The sequence below is a fragment of the Lepidochelys olivacea genome (genome assembly GCF_965140295.1).
Source record: "Lepidochelys olivacea isolate rLepOli2 genome assembly, chromosome: 24".
Lineage (NCBI taxonomy): Eukaryota > Metazoa > Chordata > Testudines > Cheloniidae > Lepidochelys > Lepidochelys olivacea.
The window spans coordinates 5,559,875-5,582,113 of record NC_140434.1 but is presented as its reverse complement, the minus strand read 5'-3'; the positions used below and the strand labels follow the sequence as shown (position 1 = coordinate 5,582,113).

At 59.2% G+C, this 22,239-nt stretch overlaps 1 protein-coding gene across 9 annotated transcripts in view; it reads right to left on the bottom strand.

Moving 5' to 3' along the window:
- Positions 1-21: 21 nt before the first annotated feature.
- The window catches only part of ARHGEF2 (Rho/Rac guanine nucleotide exchange factor 2), a 136,059-nt gene continuing 113,841 nt past the window's right edge, over positions 22-22,239 (bottom strand). For all 9 annotated transcript variants that reach the window (XM_084613513.1, XM_084613518.1, XM_084613517.1 and 6 more), the window contains 20 exons: positions 20,200-20,267; positions 19,287-19,350; positions 14,846-14,975; positions 14,401-14,510; positions 13,784-13,930; positions 12,218-12,468; positions 11,535-11,660; positions 10,927-11,044; positions 10,310-10,567; positions 9,881-9,957; positions 8,603-8,772; positions 7,736-7,803; positions 7,310-7,501; positions 6,581-6,676; positions 5,514-5,575; positions 5,274-5,315; positions 4,847-4,897; positions 3,693-4,124; positions 2,543-2,696; positions 22-1,920 (listed from right to left, as the gene is read on the bottom strand). In XM_084613513.1, the coding sequence (XP_084469639.1) occupies positions 1,835-1,920; positions 2,543-2,696; positions 3,693-4,124; positions 4,847-4,897; positions 5,274-5,315; positions 5,514-5,575; positions 6,581-6,676; positions 7,310-7,501; positions 7,736-7,803; positions 8,603-8,772; positions 9,881-9,957; positions 10,310-10,567; positions 10,927-11,044; positions 11,535-11,660; positions 12,218-12,468; positions 13,784-13,930; positions 14,401-14,510; positions 14,846-14,975; positions 19,287-19,350; positions 20,200-20,267 (2,702 nt within the window). In that variant the 3' untranslated portion in view covers positions 22-1,834. The remainder of the gene's footprint in view (positions 1,921-2,542; positions 2,697-3,692; positions 4,125-4,846; positions 4,898-5,273; positions 5,316-5,513; positions 5,576-6,580; positions 6,677-7,309; positions 7,502-7,735; positions 7,804-8,602; positions 8,773-9,880; positions 9,958-10,309; positions 10,568-10,926; positions 11,045-11,534; positions 11,661-12,217; positions 12,469-13,783; positions 13,931-14,400; positions 14,511-14,845; positions 14,976-19,286; positions 19,351-20,199; positions 20,268-22,239) is intronic.

Here is a 22,239-nt window from a genome sequence, read left to right as displayed (position 1 = left end):
AATCCAGCACACACACACACGGAGGGTTGATTTTTTTAATTATTTTTTTTAATACAGTTAAATCAACAGGAAACAATAAACCAATTAAAACTCCGTGTTTTTTTGGCGTTAATTAAAAAAAATTCCTCCCTTGCGGCAACATCTCTGGCTAAAGGTTTCTATTAATAGGCTTTATTGGCCAGCAGGTGTCTTAAAAAAAGAAGATTTTCTGTGGTCAGACTTTTTAAAAACCCAAATCTTCTGGGACTATTTCAGCATGCGCCAATCCCAGTTTTCCTCCTAAGATCCAGCCGGCTGGAGTAGATCTGCCGAATATTTTAAACACAAAGGCCAAGATGTTGCGGTGGTTCCTAACGGGTCTGCAGATCTATTCTGGAGTCCCCCGCCTTTCCCCCGCAAAATGAAATGTAATAAGGAGGCCGCATTTTATCAGCGGGCTGATGGTCTGTGCTACCCATACATCGGACTCCTTTAAGGGAGGGCTCCAGTGAGGACCCCTGGAAAATGGCAACACCCCAAAGTCAATCATCCCTCTGGGAAATATCAGAGCCCCAAACTGTTTTTTTTCCCCTATCTTTTTTTTTCCTTTTTTTAATTCTATTTAATTACAAAGAACTCCAGCTTTGGTACAAACCTGCCACCTGCTTCTCTGCTGCCCTCTGACACACCCCAGATCCCTTTGCTGGAGTTGCTGGACACTCACACGTCGGCAGGCAGGGAGCAACGTCTGGGAGGCCTTGGGATTTGGGGAATGCTCACGTTCATCTGTTTTTCAGGGGGCGGGTAGGGAAGTGCCAGGACAGGGAACAGTGCTCCCACACTCCAAAAGAGTCTGGGAAAGGGCTGAACCCTGATGAGATCTCCCTCATTTCCAACTCCTTCCCCCGCCCCTTTAAACATCACATTTATGAGCCTTTTTTAGGTTTAATCGTTTCTTTTAAAGGGCCAGTAGAACCACTGCTTATAAATACCCAGAGATGCTATTTAGGGCCATTCGCTGTATCTTTAAGGGATGCCGCCCGGCAGCTGTTCGAGAGCATTGAAAACAGACAAGGCTATAGCAGGAGGTCAGTTCCTTGCTCCCTCCCTTATGTTACACACAGTGTGGCTCTTCCCCAGAGTGGCTCGCACTTATCCTGGCTCAATGGCAACTCCGAGTCAACTGGGGTAAGCAATATCTTGCATAATTAACCAGTTCAGAGCCTGGGACATCCTTGACTGCTGGATCTTCCAGACATTGCTGCTGGGCACCACAGCAGAAGGGTTAAACCCTTCACCTCAACCTGCCAGGAGGCCCCTATAGTGTTGGCTTGTGCGTGTATTCGCACAGGCACATCTAGTGTGAGCTTCGTGCAACATCACAGAGAATGGACCCAGACGGGAGGACTCATCCAGCTGGCATCTGACCGAACCAGCCAGGGGAAATGAATGTTTGTCCTGGATATCAGACACCTGTGGCTTCCTCCCAAGATCTGATCAGCTCCCAGCCAGGGACGGCAAATAATCCAAACCCTTCCAGTCCCTCCCGCCCCGACAAACTAAATAAATAAATTAATTGGCTCGGGAAGCCGCGGCAAACTGGCCACCCCCTCCCCAGGGGAAGGAATAAAAAAAGGAGCTGTGGATCAAAGAGTTAAAAAACATCCCATGAGCCCAATGTCCTGGGGCAGCTCGGGAACCGGGCCATGGTCCTGCTCCCCCTCCACGATTTGGTTTGTATTTGGTGCAGTTTTTCCCAGGGTCTCTTCCCTCTTTTGGCCAGGGAAGTCTGTGGCAGCAGCGTCAACCCCTTGGCAATGGGTGGGCGGAGGGGTAGGGGGGTCGGTGCCCCTCTCTAGCTGTCCAAGGAACTGCCCTCCCCGTCCTTGATCTCCTGGCTGCTCTCCACCTCCTCGGGAATGTCCTGCATCCTCGAAAAATCTGCAAGGAACCGAACACCCCAACTGATGAGTTCATGCATCAAGACGTCATTAATTCACAGACTAACACCCCCTCCCCAGAGCACCAAGTCTGCACTAGGGGCATGGCATCATTCAGCCCCATTGTCCAGACAAGGAAACTGAGGCACAAGTGGGGGGGAGGACTTGGCCAAGGTCACCCAGATCCCAGGACTCCTGACTTCCGGCCCCTCCTGCTTGAGCCACTAAATCCTCCCCCTTCCCAAGGCTGGGAACAGAACCCAGGCGTCCTGACTCCCAGAAGCACCATTCTGGAGAAGGGTCGGGGAATTGGGTGTTCCATTGTAATGCTTAGGGACACCAGAGACTGCCCAGTCCAGGACAGGTCCCGTCCCCACATCTCATTCACCCATTTCCACATCGGACCCTAGGCAACCTTGCTGTCTTGAAGCCCCAAAGCTCCTGCTAAGTTGCACAGGGACGAAATGGTCCCCTACGTCCACATGCCCGGGGCAGGATCAATCCCAGCGCCTCCCGCACCGAGAGTGCAAACTTCTGCTCTTGAGCGAAGCATGCTGGTGCATTAATAGCTGGCTGTTGCCACGGCTGGGGGTGCCCCTAGAGGGTGACATCACCACACTGACCTCGAGGGCTGGGAGGCGGAGACGGATGGCTGGCCGTGCCCTCATCCTCAGACAGCGCCTCTAAGTCCTCGTCGCCCTCCTGCAGCTGGGCGGGGCCGTCGCCTAAGGGATGGTCACTTGGCAACAGGCTCCCGTGGTTGCTCCCTCGGCTCTGCTGCAGAGAGGGAAAAGAGGAGTCATGTGAAAGCAACACCGCGGCCCTGGGGGCGTCATCGGCAGCGGGGATCGAACACAGGACTTAGCGGCTGAACTAGGAGAGCCAGGGCAGGGCAGCCTCCTTGACATGGGTGTGTGGCCCAGCCACCACTAGAGGGGGACAGAGCGCCACGCGGAGTGGGCGTGGCTTCCAGCCCCACCCCCTCCAAACGAAGCCAGGTTGAACCAGGGCAGGACAGCAGGGCCGCTCTAGGAACAGGAGGGCCAAGCACTCCACGGGTTTTGTGCCAAAAGATGGGAGGATCCTTGCGCCCCGGGCTCCCGAGGGGAGGGACCCTGCCAAGGATCTGGAGGGGGCGGTGCAGGGGGCGACCCTGCCCTGGGCGGGGGGGCCAAGAAGCAGGTACAATGGGGTTGTGGGATTTATATTATTTTTTTAAAAAGGATGTGAGATTTTTTTTTCCAGCCCCAAATCAAACTGCACCCAGGGCTTTTTACATCCTCCTCCCGCCCTCGTTGTCTGGGACACTGCACAGACTGACCGGGGGCGCCAGAAACCAGAGGTGCCCTGTGCTGGGGGCAGGTGCTGAGTCTCCAGCAGAGGGAAACCCCAGAGAAGGCTCCCGGCTGCCTCCCCCTTTCAGCATGGGGGCAGCACGGCTGTTCTGGGAAGGGCGGCGTGTGAATTGCTTGGCTGGGGTCGAGAGCCCTGCGGACAGCAGGCCCCATTGGTTGATACAGCAGGGCGACCTCCCGCCGCAGCCCCGCCCTGCCAGGGACCAGCTTGCGCCACCCTTTTGCTGCCCCCGGAGCGGAGACCCACAAATGCCCTGAGGCTGGGTTACTCCCGACCCAGCGGGGAGTCGAACCGGTGACTGAGGGGCTCCCTGCCGCGCCCCCCGGCCCCCCCCCCAGCCCAGCTGCCAGGCCTCAAGCAGCGGGCTCGCAATGCGTCCCCGCACCTGGCACCACTGTGCATTGTGGGTAACCCTACCTGGGGCGGGGTGAAGCTGAGATACAGGGCGTCCCCCGCGGGCAGGCTCCGCCGCCGAGGCTCCCCCCGCTTCCGGACCCACACCGCCTCGGCGGCGCCCCCTTCCGGCCGCAGCGCGGCCAACTGCGTGCGGGCCTCCTCTGCCTCGCGCTCCAGCTGGGCCCGCTCCCGCTCGCTCTCCCGCAGCCGCGCCTCCAGCGCCCCGGCCTCCTGCGCCTTCTCCTGGCACAGCTGGTGGCAGCGGCTCAGCTCCTCCTGGAGCAGGGTATGCTGCCTCTGCAGCAGCGCCAGCTCCGTGGCCTGCTTCTCCGGGGCCCTGGCCGCCTCCCCCGGCGCCCCCTTGCGGGAGTTGGCGCGAGGCGGCTTCTCCTGCCGGCCGCCCCCGTCGTAGAGGTGCAGCTCCAGGGCGGTGTCCTGCTGCACCACGGCAGCCTGGGGAGGGGAGAGGGCGTCACTGGGGCTCACGCGGCCCCATGCTCAGCCGGACCTACAGGCCCCAGGGAGGGCAGGGGCGACCCCTAGGCTGGGATCCCGGCTCCGGCAACTCCCTGGCCACCTCCTGCTGCCAACGCTGGTCTCTCGCGCTCATTCTGTACCTGTGGCAGCTCTGTACTCTGCCCCCCCCAGGGACAGCTGTGCCCCTGTCCCCAGGCCCTGTGCCTCTCCCTTCAGCCCCCTTCATCGGGGCCCTGGGCCTCCTCCCCGCTGGGGACTTCTCCTACCCCATCCCCAGTGCCCAGCTCTGCACCCCTCGGCCCTGGAACGCCTCCCTGTTTGCACTGAGCTCCACGCACCCCCTCTCCCCTCCCAGCGATTCTCCCCCCTCCTACCGCCATCCCTGGCACCTGGTTCTCAGAGCCCTCTCCCCAGGACTCCCCCTCCCACCTCATGCCCTGCCCTAGGGGTCCCCCTACCCTCTTCCCTCCATGCTACAGCAGCTCTATGACTCCCTCTGCCCTAATGACAAACCTAGGCAGCAACAGGGGAACCCCACCCCCACCCATAGGGACATGCCTCAGCTCCCCACCAGGACGGATCCCACTGCACCCACCAAGGGGAACCAAAACCTTGCTTTACAGCTGGTGGGGAGCACAGCACGAAGTTCCCCCAGCCAGCGGGCATATGGGATGGGAGGGAGGTTTGATGGTACAGACCTGCAGGCCATGGAGGAGGGCATAGAGTGCCACGAGCCGGTGAATCACTTCCTGGGAAGGAAGAGAGCAATAAATCCACATAAATAATAAATCAACAGCTCTTTCTAGCCGTAGATCTCAAGAGGCTTCAGAAAGGAGCTCAGTATCATTATCCCCATTTTATAGATGGGGAAACTGAGGCACAGGGGGGGCAAATGACTGGCCCAGCAGGCCAGTGGCAGAGTTGGGAATAGAACCCAGGGCTCCCAGCCCAGGGCTCTAGCCACTAGGACACACTGCCTCCCCACAAAACCCCACACTCAGCACAGCTGTTTGGAAAACACACACTGAGTTACAGGGTGCAGAGCCAGGACTCCCCTCTCCTATTAACCCCTTCCCTCCAGCTGTATAAAACCCACCCCCACCCAGAGGCCGCCAGCCCCCGTACCTCATGGGGTACCTTCTGCTGCAGCTGGTTACCATTCCCGTCCTACAGAGATAGAAGGCAGAGATTAGCCATGTGATGCCCCCCACAGCCAGCACCCCTAAAGTAAATGTGTGTGTTACAGGCCCCCCTCTGTGCTGATCTACAGGGGAGACGAATCTGTCTCCCCTCGCGCTAGCTGTCACCCCCCGCCGTGGTGGACCCACTGGGACTGGCGCCCTGCCGGGGCAGAAAGGGGCTTACCCGCTGTTCGGAGTCAGCTCTGCAGAACTCCAGGGAGCCGTTGAGGCTGCTGGTCTCGCTGTCTGCGGAGGGAAGAGTGAGCAGATGAGACAGGCCGCGCTAGCCCCTTCCTGGGCAGAAATCCGCCTGCATGTCACCGACACAGGAGGTGCTGAGGGGCTCGGCCCTTGCTACATCTAATTTTAGTGGATTGTGCTAGGTAGCACCCCCATAGGGGTCAAGAGATCATTGTGATCAGCCAATCTGACCTCCTGCATACCCGAGAACCTCACCCAGGGACGGCTGCATCTGGCCGGGCTGGAGAGGCACTTTCAGGAAGAGACCCCCGGTTTTGATGTAAAGACTGAGGCCAGGTCTACTGCAGGTTTCGCTGGCCGAGCGGTCGGTCCCAGGTGCGATCCCCAACCCAGAGCGCAGCCAGCAACAGACCCATGTGTAGACACAGTTATACCAGTACAAAAAGTCCATTTGCCGACAGTTCGGGGAAAATGGTGTACGCCTTTTGCGGGACCCCCACTAGGAGAATTGCCCAGTGGAGCTCTCCAGCATAGCTATACTGACAAGCCTTTCTAGTGTAGCCACGGCCCCAGGGGTGGAGAATCACCCACATCCCTAGGCATGGTGTTCCAATGGTTAACGACCCACACTTAAGAATCTGCACTTCATTCCTAGCTAGGTCTCCCTTCAGCTCCCACCCATCGGCTCTCATTCGGCCGCTGGGTTAGACACCCTTCCTCTGTCACAAATCTCCTCCGCCCCGGAGGTGGTCCTGGGATAGGAACCCCGTCGCCCTCCATCTATTTCGCTTCCCCCAAAGAGCAGGGGCAGCTCCTTAGGCATCTCACTGCAAGGCAGGTTTTTCCAGCCCGTGAATCATTCCTGTCCTTCGCTCTAGAGGCCTCTCCTATCTTGCAAGATACACACAGTAGAAAAGGAGCTGGCACAAGTACAAAACACTGATCAGCTCCAGGGTCTACATGGGCAGCATCCGGCCCTGCAGCGAGTCTGCGCCACGCAGTGCCCCCGACAGGGCAGGGAGAAATCGGAAGGGAGGCCTCAGCTCATACTCGGGGTGTCGGAGCCGGAGCCGCCGTCGGGATCAGCAGGGTGGTTCTGGTCTCGGTCCCTCACGGCTCCCACGAAGAGATCCTTCAAACACTCCACTGGGGGAGAAACGCATGGTGAACTAGGGCTGGCAAGACACTGATATTCCCTATCCTTCAGCACCGTGAATCCTCCTGCAGTCCTGGGGTCTGCTAGCAATGGGGCTGGGGAGAGGTTGGGCACTAAACCGAGGCTCAGGACACATGGGTTCAATTCCCAGCTCTGTCACTGACTCCCTGCGTGACCTTGGGCATGTCACTGCCCTGCTCTGTGCCTCCGTTTCCCCATCCGTAAAATGGGGAATTAGTACAAATGCCTCTTTCCCACCCTGTGTCTGTCTGGTCTATGCAGACTGCAAGTTTTGGCCGATCGCTCCTTGTTAGCACCGGCTGTTCTACCCCTGACAAGAGATGAACACTGGGAAGGGGAAATCTTCCTGCTTTGGGCCCTAAAACTCATCCTAATTAGAGGTTTGGAGGAGACCCATTGCGGGCAGATTATCCCACAACTGTCCACCAGAGGGAGTCCTCGCCCCTTGCTCTGAAGCAGCTGGTGCTGTCAATGTGTGAGACCAGATACCGGGCTAGATGGGCCCGGGGTCTGATCTGCTATGCAGGAGATCTGGCAGGCTGGCCCTGCAGGAGGGAGGGCACTGAGAGTGGGGGGGTGTTTAGTCCCGTGGCATCGGGTACCTTCGCGGATGGCTTCATGGAGCAGCTTCTCTCCGCGGGGCCCATCCAATGACTCGGCCCGGAAAAAGCTGCGGGGGGTCGGGCAGGCTGGGGGGTCCTCGCATCCGCTCTGCAGGCTGAGCATTTCCGCGAACAGCCCCACCTTCTCCTCCAGCAGCTCAGTGATCTCCCGGTCCCGCTGCGCCATCTGGTCTAGGGAGATGAGAAGGGAGGGGGATGAATGATGGGGGCTGGCAGGGCAGCCTGGGTGGGGGTGGGGTTACTGCTGAGGTGGGGGGGAGGGTCAGTTATTTCTGGGCCAGGGCACACTGGCGGTGACTGCTGGGGTGGCATGGCGTGGGGTGGGACACAAGGGCCAGTGACTGCCGGGGACACCCCGGGCGGCGAGGAGGGGGCAGTCACTGTGGGGGCAGGGCGACCCCCTACCTTTCAGCTTGCGCAGGGAGGCCTCGCTCTCAGTCTCGATCAGGGGGAAATCCTGGCGACTGGGGCACCTAGAGCAGATCAGCCGCGTCAGGGGCTGGAGCCACAGGCTAGAAATCCTCAGCCCCCCTCCCTCGGCACCCTCTGACTGCAGATCCCAAAGCACCACCCAGACACTAAGGGCTTGAGCTCCACCCGCGCCCCGGGGGGAAGGGGGGGTCACGATCACTCTCCCCCCTGGGCCGCCAGGGATCGCGGCTCCCTTCGTGCCCGGTACAGCTCGCAGCACTCTCCCTGAGAGCGGGGAATCAGAGCCGGCTTAGTCTGCCCAGCCAGACGCTCCACAGATCCACCCCAGCGGTGCCCCCTCCATAGCATCCAGCGCATGGGGATGGCTGCCCCCCGCCCGCCACCTTTCCCCACGGGCACCCCCTTCCCGCTGATGCCATCTTCACCCCTTCACTGGCTGCTCATGTTGGTCACCCCCATGCCACCCAGTAGCAGTCTGATAGCTTATCCACTCCTCCCTCCCAACCCCCCAGAGGTCCCAGGGTTGCAGGCACCCCTCCACCCCATACCTCTGACACCTCCCTGCCCCACCTGCACTGGAGACAGGGAGTGCTCGCTGCTCACCCCCTGCCCCAGGGCAGGGAGACTCCCCCGGAACACAAGCCCCACCCGGGGCGTCACCACTTGGGCCAACAGCGGAACCAGAACCTGGAGCTTTTAGTGCTAAAAGCCCCAGCCTCTGACGCTTGAGCTGGAGAAGTGGCTCCCTTTGCCGGCAGCTATAGTAAAGCTTTTATCCTGCCCGTGCCGGACCGGAGGCAGACGGAATCCCTCCCTCTCCCGCAGGGCGGGGGCACTCACAGGCGGACGGTTTGCTGGATGATCTTCATCCAGGTGTTGCGGTCGTCACGGGAGGCGGCGTGGACCTCGTACATCTCCGGCGGGGTGGCGCTGATCAGGAACATGCCCTTCTCCTGGTTGGCGATGTCCCGGACGATCAGGTTCTGCAGCGAGATCACCGCCGGCTTGTCCTGTGGGAGGGGGCGTGGCAGCCCATTAGGGGGCATGAAGGGGAATGGGGGGAACCCAGGGGTTCAGGAAGAGAGAAGCTGTGAGGACTGGCAGAGTCATTATCTCCTAGTGTTCCCCCGTCTGTCTGTCCATCTCCACCAGCTGTCTCTTGTCATACTTAGATGGGAAACTCTCTGGGGCACTCTGTGGTGTCCACAGAGTGCCTGGCCCAACGGGGGGCCCAGTCCAGGATTGGGGCTCCCAGACACTACCGTAACACCAGATCCGTCCGAGGGGCAACACGCATGGGAAGGCTCACCCGTGCCAGCGTGGCTAAGACGACCCAGGAGCCGGGGCAATGCGAGCAGGTGCCCAGGGTCCCGGGCCAGCCCGTGCGGTCACAGCGGCACAGCTGGTCTTCACCAGGCTAGGGCGGGTAAAGCTCAGGCAGGTCCGTCTACCTGGACTGCAGGTCAGACAGAGCCGTGGGTAACGAAGCCGGACACAGCAGATCCACCGGAGCAACACGGTTATTGGTTCAGGCTCCGGATGGGACTCTAGACAGTGACTGTTCCCAGCTCCGCTGCTGACCCACTGGGAACAGTCAATGTGCCTCTGTTTCCCCTCCCAGCCTTCGCCTTTTCCATGTAGATCTGAGGCAGGGACCATCTCTCGCTGGGTCTGTGCAGCGCTCAGTGCAATGGGCCCCTCTCCACTGCCATATAAACAACAGTGATAGCCGCAAAAGAGTGACACAGGGAGCAAGGGAGCAGACGCAGAGACCACCGGGCCCAGGAGGGCTACGAGCCAGGCAGGTAACAATGCTTCGCTCACACAGGGCCTGCCACTGGAGATGCTCCCAATGCCAAGGAATTCACCCTCCCAACGGCCCCTGGGAGGGAGCGGGTCAGGATTACATCGGGTTTGTTTACAGGTGGGAGGCAGGCAGCTCAGGCAAGGGGCTCTCCTGCTGCAAGATGGGACCCAGAAGTCCTGACACCTAGCCGTGTGCCCTGAGCCCCAGCTAAGCCACCCCTTTTGCCAGGAGGCCCGGCTGTTTCGGAGCGGCCCTGTGGCAGAGGAGGAGAAGCCGGAGAGACAGACGCGCTCGGACCAGCAGCAGCTCACCAGGGTGGGGAAGGTGAATTTCTGGTCCTTCTCCTGGAGCAAGATGAGGACGTCGGTCATCAGCAGCACCAGGACATCTGTGAGCAAGAGGAAGGACACAAGGGCATCAAGGCGAGGGGCCTGCGGGCGATGGGAACCTGCGACCAGCTGCTGCAGCCCGGCAGGTTCACTCAGCATCAGCCAGGCCGCCGCGGGAGGAGGGATGGAGCCTCTGCCGGCAGCAGAAGGAACCAGGAGCTGGGGCTGAGGGAGCTGGGCAGGGACACCCCGGGGAGCGGCCACACCTGGGAAGAGGCGGAGGCTGGTGCCCGTCATGGCTTCAGGCTGGGCTTCGGGGGAGTGGGGAAATTCAAGCCCACGTGGATGTGCCCGGGGGTGGGGGACGGAGCCTGTGCCGGGTTCCCCCCGGGATTCCCCCGTCGCCCGCACCTTTGAAGCGCCCGGCCGCCGTCTTCCACAGCAGGCATCCGTCGTGCACCAGCTTGCGACGCCATAGCTCCTCTTTGCAGAAGGAGCCGCTGTGGCCCTCCCAGGCCAGCTGGGCCTTGGACCGCCCGTCCACGCGCCCGTAGATCTCCTGCAGCCGTGCATTCTTCTCGGACTCGTGCACCTCCTGGTCGATGGCCGAGATCAGGTCCTTGACCAGCGTCAGGGCCGTGCCCAGGTCCTGCTGATCCGCCTCGTTCCCTGGGTAAGGGAGGGGACAGCGCCAGGAGTCAGGGCGGCTCCTTCCCCAAGAGCTGAGCCGGGCAGGGCACGGCACTCCCCAAGCCCCTAGCTTTGCCCATGTCCCTCGATCCCGACCTGCAGCCCCCTACTATGCCCGCCCTGGGTTCCCCACGCCCCTAGCCCTGCCCATGTCCCTCGAGCCCGACCTGCAGCCCCCTACTATGCCCGCCCTGGGTTCCCCACGTCCCCAGCTCTGCCCATGTCCCTCAATCCCGACCTGCAGCCCCCTACTATGCCCGCCCTGGATTCCCCATGCCCCCAGCTCTGCCCTTGCCCCTGAATCCCCCCCCAGCCCCTCCTCTCAGGAGCCCCTTCACCTTTGGAGTTCTGCAGGATGCGGTCGATGAGGACAGGGTACTTGGTGATCCTCTGGGTGACCAGCAGGATGCACTCCTGCACCCCGTGCCGACGCAGCACCGAGGAGCGGGTCAGCCTCTGTTGGGAGGGGAGATGGGGACAAGGATCAGACGTCAGGTCAGTGCCCGGCCCATGGGCTTCCCGGCCTCGAGTCACCGCTCAGTCAGTGGCACGCTGCCCTACAGGCAGGATAAGCTCTGTGACCCCTCTATACAGATGGGGAAACTGAGGTTCAGAGAGGGGAAGGGACTTGGCCATGGTCAGCAGCAGAGCTGAGAACAGCAGCCAGATCTCCTGACCCCTCCCAGCGCCCGCTCCAGTCAATGGCTCTCCCCAGGACAGAGTCACGCCAGCCTCACCTCTGCCGTGCCCCAGGAGCCTGGCTCGCCAAGGTGGGACCAACCCACAGGAACAAGACCGAATTCCTGCCCTCCCCTGTGGCACCAGGGTAGATAGGAGAGCTGGACCCCGTTGAGCCTCAAGTGCCCCCCAATTGCACTGGACAGCTTCACCAGACCCCAACCTATTCCCCGCTGCAGCTCCGGATGGAGGCTGGGAAGGGACTCACCCGTATGAACTGCTGGAACCTTTTGTCCCGGGCAAACAGCTCCTTGTAGAGCTTCACAGCCTTGTTGTGCCGGCTGCAAAACTCCGTATAGGCCTTCTTCATCTGCTCGGCGCTGGGGCCGGAGAACTGCGGGGAGGAGACAGACGGTCAGGCACCGTCACCAAGCGCTGCTGCAAAGAGCCGTGAGAACCAGCACACGCAGGGCCCGCTTCCCCCCCCCCCCCCGGCCACGGAACTGCGGCCACCTCTGGGGGGCAAGAGATCCGGCCGCTGCTTGCACAGTGCAATGACGCCAACAGCTGGGACTGTGCACTGATCTCCCCCCCCACCCCCACTCTGGCAAAGAGAACTGCCGGGGGGGGGGGCCCACTAGGGAGGCAGAATGTTAATTCGGCACAGCGCCCCCCGGCACCACACTGGGGAAGTGCAGTCAGCGCTGACCAGTACAGACAGTGCCCCCCCCCGCCCCGGCTGAAGCCCACACATTCCCTGCAGCACAGCGCCCCCTAGTGGCTACGACACAGCGGCCACCCCACTGACTCAGAGGGCAGAGCGCCCCCTGCTGAGGGCCCCCCTCGCTCCAGTGTCCCTGGGTCTCCCATCCGGCCTTTGCCCGGCCTACAGCTCCCAGCTGGCGGGGGGGGGGGGGGTGTCCGGGCAGAGCGAGCCCCACCCCCTCCCACCTGCTGGATCAAGATGTCCCCCAGATGGTGGATGACGAAGTTCTTGTTGCTGTTGGTGGCCAGCGACTCCTTGCGCCGCTCCAGCAGCTGCACGAGGAAGCGGTCGTGGATCTCGCTCAGCTCGTCCACGCAGGGGAACATGCTCTGCACCAGGGCCGGGTCCATCTGCAGGTCCTCCAGCATCCCCTTGCGGAACATGTTGATCATGATCTTCAGGGTGCGGACATGATGCATCTCGGTCTGGATCAGCTCTGGGGAGAGGCGCGAGATGGGGAGATGAGAGGCAGAGCCAGGAACCCCAAGGCAGCCCCCCAGGGGCAGGGGCAGGTGTCCCAAGGCTGTGTTCATAGAATCATAGACTTTAAAGGTCAGATGGGACCATTATGATCATCTAGTCTGACCTCCTGCACAGTGCAGGCCACCGAATCTCACCCACCCACTCCTGTAACAAACCCCTGACCTATGTCTGAGCTACTGAAGTCCTCAACTCGTGGTTTAAAAACTTCGAGGTGTAGAGAATCCTCCAGCAAATGACCATGTCCCACGCTGCAGAGGAAGGCGAAACACCCCCAATCTACCCTGGAGGAAAATTCCTTCCCGACCCCAAATATGGCGATCGGCTAAACCCTGCGCATGTGGGCAAGACTCACCAGCCAGACACCCAGGAAAGAATTCTCTGTAGTAACTCAGATCCCACCCTACTAGTGTCCCATCACAGGCCATTGGGTATATCTACCGCTAATAGTTGAAGATCAATTAATTGCCAAAATTAGGCTATCCCATCATAACATCCCTTCCATAAACTTATCAAGCTTAGTCTTAAAGCCAAATAGGTCTTTTGCTCCCACTGCTCCCCTTGGGAGGCTGTTCCAGAACTTCACTCCTCTGATGGTTAGAAACCTTCGTCTAATTTCAAGTCTAAACTTCCTGATGGCCAGTTTATACCAATTTGTTCTTGTGTTCACACTGGTACTGAGCTTAAATAATTCCTCTCCCTCCGTGGTATGTTACATGCCCACAGAGGACCAGACTCCAATCCAGCCCCCAGCTGGGCAGCCTGCCTCCTTAGCTCCAGCCCCTGCGGCTCCCTGGTTCTGGCGCTGGGACGCCCCAGTGAATCAGCTGCTCTGTAACGACCCACGGGGCTGGATCCATCCTCGCCCGGCCCCGTAGCCGAGCCCAAGGTGGGGGTAAAATCACCATCGTCCCAGCTTGGCTTGGCCTCGCGCCCACGTCGCGAGCAAGCGGGAATCAGGCCTCTGCATTGTGAGCTCCTGGGGGCAGGGATGGGAGCTTTATCCCCTGAGGGCCACTCACCTTCAAAGCACGGGGTGGGGGGGAGGTGGATAGAACCCAGGAGTCCTGGCCTGCGCACAGCCATCTGCTCAGCCCCTCCCCGAGCAAGGGTGGAGTAATAAAGGGTCCCCAGCCCACGCCCTGACCCACCGGGGCTGCCCAGCCTGGGAATGGGGAGGAGCCACGTGCTCCGGGGATGGGAACGGGCAGGGTGGGGTGCGGAGCTGCGTCCCGGCCAGGCCCAGGAGCGCGCAGGGGGCCAGGGCTCACCGTAGATGACGTCCTGGCGCTTCATCACCTCCTTCTTGTGTTGTTGCAGGTAGTTGTTGTCGACCGCCAGGCTCCAGGAGTCGGCCGCAAAGTCCTTCTCGTCCGTCTCGAAGTTGCTCATCAGCTGGTTGTAGATGACCGTGGCCCCTGGGGCGGGGAAGAATGGCCAGTCAGCGGGAGCCTGGTCCGAGGGGTGAAGTTCCCCCACCCCACCCGGGGGGGGGTGGGGCGTGTGTGCACAGAACAGGAGAGCAGGGGGCAGGGCAATGCTCCCACCCAGCACCGGGCTCTGCCCTGCTCTGGCCAGCACATCGGGGTGTTGTTTCAGAACTGGGGTCCCGCAGACAGAATCACATGCTATGTTCTATTATACCCTGAGAAGGCGGGGGGTGGAGAGGAAGTGGAGCATACGGGCCTATGAGAAGTCCAGAGGGCAATTGCCCCCTTTGCCCCATTGCATAGCCCAGAACCCACCGCCCCTGCAGTGCTAAGGCCCGCCAGCTCAGGTCTCCCACCGACGGCGAGGCTCTGGGCACTACCCCACCCGATAGCGGATCCGAGCGTCACCCAGAGGTGCCCCGCCTAGAGACCGAGGGAGCCTGGCAGAGCGCTCGCACCTTCGTCGATCAGCGACTCCACCGACAGTGTCCGGTTGCGTATGTTCAGGGAGTCGGTAGACTGGGACAGGATGCGCCGGAGCCCCAGGGGCGACTCGTCGTTGAAGTTCCTGGAGGGAGATGGGGGGAGAATCCCAGGTCAGAGAAAGCCCCCCAGATGGGAAACAAAAACACAGCAGCTCCTGGCCACACACTGCGCCAGCCATCACCACACAGACAGTCAATTTCCCACAGCTGGGAACCCAGGCGCCGGGAGGAACCAGTCAGATGGGGGAGCCAGTGGCAAAGCTGGGAATGAAACCAGGAGTCCTACCTCCCAGTGCCCTTGCTCTGATCACTAGACCCCGCTCCCGGCTCACAGCTGAGAAAAGAACCCAGGAGTCTTGATTCCTGGTCCCGTGCTCCAACCACCCGACCCCGCTCCCCGTCTTGCCCCAGCACTTACCCTGCAATGTTGGTGGTGGAGACGCTTTTGGAGAGGGACAGGGTGGGCCGCCCCCGGCGGGAGCCCAGCAGGGTCTGGCGGAAGCTCTCGGAGGGGTAGATGGCCGAGTTGGGACGCTCCCTTGTGGTCGCTGCAAAGAGAGGGTGCAAACGGGCACCGTGAGCTGGGGCACCGGGGAAGGGTGGGTCCCATTGGTGAGCCCACCCCGGCACGGCCTTTTGCCGATGAACAGCATGGGCCACGCCAAGGCGTCAAGAACCAGATCACAGTACGTGGGTCCCCACTGTGCAGGACCCGGCCAACGCATCCACCGCAGTAAATACTTGGGGGCAGCATCCATGCTAGGGACCCAACCCTGTCCAGTGCAGCCCATGGTTCCCCGAAGCTGCTTCAGTAGCCATGCCCAGCAGGCGCGCTCTCCCCTGTTCCGGGAAAGGGAGTGGGGACTAGTGGTTGGAGCAGGTGGCTGGAGGAGAGAGGGGAAAACCAGAAAGAGAGTATGTTTGGGGTCCCAGCTTGGCACAAGCTCAAGACCTCTGCTTTGCCCCCACTGTCCACGGGGCTTATTTGGCCCCCATCACCACAGGGCCTGAGCATCTATCCTGTGCCAGGATCCCCACTGCACTGCTGGGGGACTGAGGTACAGAGAGTTAGGCCCTTGATTTTTAAAGGTAACTCCCGTGGGAGTTAGGCACCTAAGTACACTCAGAAATTTGGCCCTCAGCAACTAGCCTAAGCGCAGAGTCTCCAGCAGAGCAGGGAATTGAACCCCAGGCTAACAAGTCCCAGGTTAGTCTCTAAGCCACCTTCTCTCGTCTTCACCACCTGTTCCTGGCACGGGCAGGCAGCTCGGCCTAAAGCCTAAGGCCTTCGTCTGCAGCCAGATTAAAAGAGCAGCCGAGCAGCAGCCATTAGCTCACATTCCATCTAAATTACATTAAAACAATGTAAGATCCCCCATCCTAATGGCCCCCACTATTATCAGATAAAGAAACATATCTTAAGATGGCTAAAGAAAACTTAGTTTGACAGCATCCTGTCTGTCAAGGAATCACTTATCAACAGCTGTGGTTGTGAAATCCTCATTTCTTTACTGTTTTGTCGTTATGGTCCCCACTTCCCTATTCGCAAAAAGAAAAGGAGGACTTGTGGCACCTTAGAGACTAACCAATTTATTTGAGCATGAGCTTTCGTGAGCTACAGCTCACTTCATCGGATGCATTAGCTCACGAAAGCTCATGCTCAAATAAATTGGTTAGTCTCTAAGGTGCCACACGTCCTCCTTTTCTTTTTGTGAATACAGACTAACACGGCTGCTCCTCTGAAACCTGTCACTTCCCTATTGTTTATCTGTATGGTCTCTGTCTGGTTCTTTGATTGTTTCTGACTGCTACATAATTAAATTTGCCAGGTGTAAATTAATTAAGGTGGTGGGGTAGGATTGGTTCAACAATTTTGTTATACTATGTTAGGATTGGTTAGTAAAATTTTAGTATAACGATTGGTAAAAAAGGACTCGAATTTCACTATATGAATTGGGGTCCAAAAGGAAGGTCTTTGGGTCCCAACTCCAGGACACAGCCCCAAGATCAGAGCTGCCAGACCTCAACACTCTGCCAATGACACCGTGCAGAAACTGGAGTTCCCTAGTAGAGGACCTGATCCTGACTGGCTATCAAGAAAAGTTCATCTGTCTTATTGGGAGTGGTGAGCATTAGGTGTGTAGCACGTGCGGTCTGGCTTTGGGGATTGTTAAGAAATAGAGGTTATGTAGGATATTACTGGGTAAGGCTCTTTCACTGGTAAAAGACTCTGTAAACCCACAAAGGATTAAGTCCGGAGTCCACAGGGAAAGGGTGTTTGCCCGGACCCCACAGGGGAGTAGAGTCCTCGGGGCATGTGGGAAAGTCCAGCCCCAGTGAAGTCAGTAGGAATGGTGCTACCAATTCCATCCGGGCCAGGATTTCACCCTCTGCGTGTGGTGCTGAGGGGCCAGCACCCCAGCTGGCGTGGGCGGGTTTAACTGCCTGGCGGGCAGCTCCACCGGCACAGAGTGGGGAGGGATAGCTCAGTGGTGTGAGCATTGGCCTGCTAAACCCAGGGTTGTGAGTTCAATCCTTGAGGGAGCCATTTGGGATCTGGGGCAAAAATTAGGGATTGGTCCTGCTTTGAGCAGGGGGTTGGACTAGATGACCTCCTGAGGTCCCTTCCAACCCTGATATTCTATGATTCTATGAACCCTCCTCGGGACGGTTAAGGTCTGGTGGAGTCGAGAGCCAGCTCCGAGCGCTGCAGACCCCGGGAACTTCACAGCCCCCCTGGAGAAACGACCTGGTGGCATTCTCCAGAGCTGCCTGCAGGGGAGGCTGGATGTAATCGCAGCAGATCATTCAAGAGGGGATCTGCATCCTAGGCGGCATGGAAAACCTCTCTCCTGGGGAGAAAGCCATCTCCACTGCCTCAAGGTGCAGGACCCATGTCAAGCCAGGAGGGGGCAGCGTAGCCCCATCACTGGAGAGCACCTGGGATTTGTTAGCAGCTCCATGCAGCCCTTGGAGAGGGGGTGCCATGGGACCAGCCCCACAGGGGCAGACAGTCTGCAGAGCTCAAGGGGTGTCAATCAGGGAGGTAGAAGCCCCGTGGCTGATGGGCAGACACATGCATGCAGCATCCTTCCCCATTTCAGCTCTCCCCCTCCCCCCCAGGGCATTCAGTGGAGACCCCTCCCTTTCCCCAGGAGAGCTAAGCCTTGGGCTGGGACCCCCAGCTGGCGCTCTTGCAGCAGGCCCAAGGGGAGGCGCCAAAGAGCACCGAGGCCAGGAGGCGTCGAACCCTGCTAGACCAGCCCTGAGGCTTGGGTAGGGGGCAATTCAGTCCGGCATCTTCTGCCGTGGCTCATCCCTGTGTGAATTGCCCTTCTCTGGGAGACGGGCCCATAGGCAGAACCAGCCCCTGATGCTGCTGCATCAGAATTTCCCTCTCCTAGATCTCAGGGCCACAAGCGACCAGAGCGTCATCTGATGCGACCACCTGCAGAGCTCAGGCCAGGGGTACCACCCAGGACCGCGCCCAGTTGGAAAACCGAACCCCTTTTCATTTCCCCGAACGCCCCTTGTGCCTGGAACAAGGCAGGCTGAACGCAAGCTCCTGATGCACCTTCTCTAACCCTTTCGCTTTTCGACCTCTTTTAGATCCTGCCCTCTCCACCCGGGGGAAATGATCCCAGCCTCCTGCCAGGTTCTTGTCACTTCTCCCACAGCCCCTCTAACTCTGGTGTGCTCCCTTTGTGATGGGGCGATCGGTGCCGCGGGGGTGGGGGGAGGGGAGCCCATTGATTTATATAAAAGCATTCGGCTCTTTTCAATATTACTCCCCATCCTTATGCAGCCGAACACTGTGTGCGTGTCACGGGCACCTCAGCTCAGCAAACGGGGCAGGAAAGCCACGCTGGGTCAGTTTGCCGTGTCCTGAAGGGCTGATGCTCAACATGGGGCTTCAACACCGCCCTGGTCACGAGATAATGGCGTGGTTATCGCCTCCCGCTGCTCAGATTCTGATCAATAGCAGCCGTGGCAGCTTCCCCTCCGGATGGCCCAGAGCACTTTGCGAACTACACACAGCGCTGCTGGAATGCGGCCACCTCTGGGGCGGGCAGCTGCCAACTGGAACGCAGCACGCTGCGGTGGGACGTCTGGAGTCAAGGGGACTAAAGCAAGCTCTGCCACTAGACCACAGGACCTTTCGTGGCCACCTTTGGACCCCTCCTGGCAGACGTCTGCATATGGAGTAACGTGCATGGAACAATTTATTTCCCTGGGGCAGACAGAGGTCTGGGATGGCCCAACTGGGATCCGAACAAGGGGGTGTGGGAAGTCCAGGGATTTCGAACCTGAGGATTGGAAGCCTAGGCTGCCCCTCCCCATCCTGCTGCTTCGAGATGGAGAGTCAAAGGGACAGGAACTCCACATGGAGCGCTCACGTAAGGGGGGGACAGAGAAACACGGCCAGCTTTGGCACTGCAGCCCCGGGCTATCATGAGCCATTGACTCAGCCCTCTTCAGCACCATCGCTGGGAGTAGAGCCCAGGAGTCCTGACTCCCAGTCCCCTGCTCTAACCACTTGTCCCCCCTTCCTCTCCCACAGCTGAGAACAGAACCTCCAGGTCCTGTCTCAGAGCCCCTTGTTCTGACCAACAAAACCTCACATTCCTTCCCAGGGCCAGGAATAGAACCCAGGAGTCCCGACTCCCATCTACCTGCTCTAACCCCTGGCCCCCACACCGTCCCAGCCCCCCTTGCTCTAACCAATAGACCTCGCTCACTGCCCACTAATCCAATTCCTTTAATAGAAGCAAATCGCTCCCGGCCCTCACCAGCCACCCCGGCACTCGGCCCCCTCGAGGGGCTCTTCCTTCCCGGCTCAGGATTTCTGGCTCACTTACTCTTGTTCCGCAGGGACACGCTCTGCAGCGCCGAGTTGTTCTTCAGCAGGGCGGCTTTCTGTTGCTGGGGGCAGAGGGAGAAAGGGGGACGAGCCAGGTTATCACCCCAAGGTTTTGGTGACAGAACGGGCGTGTGTGTGCACACACGCACTCTTCCCCGCCCCCCCAGCTAACTTAATGTTGCATTTAGTGCCGCTGAAAGAAGCTGCATTCACAATACTATAGAGTCCCCCGGGGCCAATGTTTAAAGGTATTTAGGCGCCTCCGTCCCATTGATTTCACAGTGGGCGCAGTGGGGTGAGCATGTGGGGCACGCTTCCCCCACAGAGTGCCCCCTGCCTACGAGCTGCCGTCCTGCCCTCCAGAGGGGAGAGCACAGCTCAGCCCTTTCAGTCCGTGGCTCCCCAGCTGATTTGCACAATCAGCCAGCTCCTTGCACGAAAGGGAACCACTAAGGCAGACTGGAGCTGGCGATCTGGTGGTGAACATAAGAACGGTCCTACTGGGTCAGACCAAAGGTGCATCTAGCCCAGTGTCCTGTCTTCTGACAGTGGCCAGTGCCAGGTGCCCCAGAGGGAATGAACAGAACAGGGAATCCATCCTGTGTCGCTCATTCTCAACTTCTAGCAAACAGAGGCTAGGGACACCATTCCCTCCCATCCTGGCTAATAGCCATAGGTGGACCTGTCCTCCATGAACTTATCTAGTTCTTTTTTGAACCCTGTTATGGCCTTGGCCTTCACAACATCCTCTGGCAAGGAGTTCCACAGTTGACTGTGCGTTGTGTGAAGAAATACTTCCTTTTGTTTGTTTTAAACTTGCTGCCTATTCATTTCATTTATTCACGTAGTGCTCAAGAGAGGTGATGGGGGACCCCCCCTCCGCCCAGGTCCCAGCCCCTAGGGCTGCTCACCTTCTGCTTGACCTTGGTGCAGTTGGGCAGGGTGTCCTTGCAGCGGTTGTGAATGGTGACATTGCAGGCTGGAAGAGAAGGAGAGGCGAGTTTAGACCGGACACCAAAGTAATAGCACTGCCCCATTCCTAGCTCACTTTAAGGACCTCATGAAAACCCCCTGAGATAAGGGTTGAGCTGGCATTATGGCCTAGTGGTTAGAGCAGGATTCCTAGGTCCTACTCCTAGCCTGGAGTGCTGTCTAGAAGGTGTAGAACACAATTCTGGGAGTCAGGACTCCTGGGTTCTCTTGCTGGCTCTGGGAGGGAGCTTTGCCTAGTGGTCAGATCAGGGGCAGGGAGCCAGGAATTTTGTTTTCCATTCCCAGCTTTGCCCTAATTCACTGTGGGGTGCTAGGCAAGTTGCTTAACCCTCCTGGGCCCCCAACTAGTAAAACAGGGATAACAATATATCCAGGGCTCTAAAGCACATGGATAGCCGCAAGTGAAAGGTGCCGGTGCAAAGTTTGTTATGGTTATATACTTTGTCCACCACTGAAATGCAGCCACCTCTGGGGTGAGATGCAGCAGCTGTAACCACACAGAGAAACACAGGGCAACGCCACTTCAGGGCTAGGGCTGAAGAAAAATCACTTTCAGCTGAAACTGCGAGGAGACAGAACGTAGGGAATAGAAGTGGAATTTAGCCAGCATCTGAGGGGTTAAAGCTCTTCTTAGTTATATAATGGGACCTGATCCCAGGACTCCATTGTGCTAGGTGCTGTATGTACACAGACAGTCCCTGCCCTGAAGAGCTCAGGATCTAAACAGAGGATGGGAGGGGAAACTGAGGCACCGAGCAGGGAGGAGACTTGCCCAAGGTCAGGGCCAATGCTGGGAATTGAACCTTGACCTCCTGAATCCCCACCCAGTACCATAACCACAAGGCCATGCTTTCACCCTAGGGCAGGGAGTGCAGAGGGATCTTTAACGACCCACCCTCACTCAGGATCTCAGCGTCAGAGCTCATCAGGAGGGTGCCGCGTTATTCTGTAACCTCCCCTCGGAAAGGCCGAGCCAGGCCTGTGCTGCTCTGCCCTGCTGAGCGTCGACATCCGGCGGTTTCCCACCATGACCCCGTATCATCCACCCTCCCCTGCTGCGGATCTGATCCGCCCAGCGACATCTCCGCACCCTGGCCATTTGGCTGCTGCCACAGCCTGTTCCCACCTCCTGCCTGGCGCTACCCAGGCACTGAGCGCCTGGTGGGCAGGGGTGTCTCAGGACAGAGGCCACGGTGGGGAAGACAAGGGTTCAGGCTCTGGCTGGAAGCTCCCCACCCTGTGAGTGGATGAGTAGAGCTGGCAAGGCCTGGTGTGTTGCAGACCCCGAGCCTTCGCGCTGAGCAACGATTTCCTCTGGCCCCAGACAGAAGGAGCTTCTCATCTCTGGACACACCGGAGACTCTCCACCATAAAGGTACCCATCCCTGCGGTATCTGGGCATGCTCTACGTAGGCTCCCATTTAGGCTTTAGCAACCCAGTCAGGCCTGAATTATACCCTCCAGGAGCTGCAAACCCTGTCATCCCTGCTGCGGCTGGAGAGCACCGTTCCCAAGAGGGGCACGTTGCCAGCTGGGGCAGGAGACTCGGTACGCCTCCTGGAAAGCCTCTGCCAGCTGCTTATGGATCCTCATGTGCAACTGACCCTCCCCCCGAACAAGGGAGGGTGAGGGGTGTCACCACCATCTGCACTCCCCGCCGCCCCCGGGTGGAGGGGGGCACTCCCCTTGGAATGCTTGGCACCGGGGTGGCACTGGCTGCAATCTGCAGCTCGCCGTGCCAGGGCTTGGGGCTAGGCGAGTGACACCTGGTTTGGAGAGGCCCCCCGTCCCCCGCTGCCAAGCAACAAGCCTCGGGCAGCCTCCCCACCCCTGCAGGGTCTGGGCACCAGATGGTGAGCGACGGGCAGGGATTCAGCGCTCGCGCCAGATGGGTCCCCCTTGCCATGCCACTTGCCGAAGACGCAGGTGACAGAGGCGCCGGGTGCTTTACAAGCCTT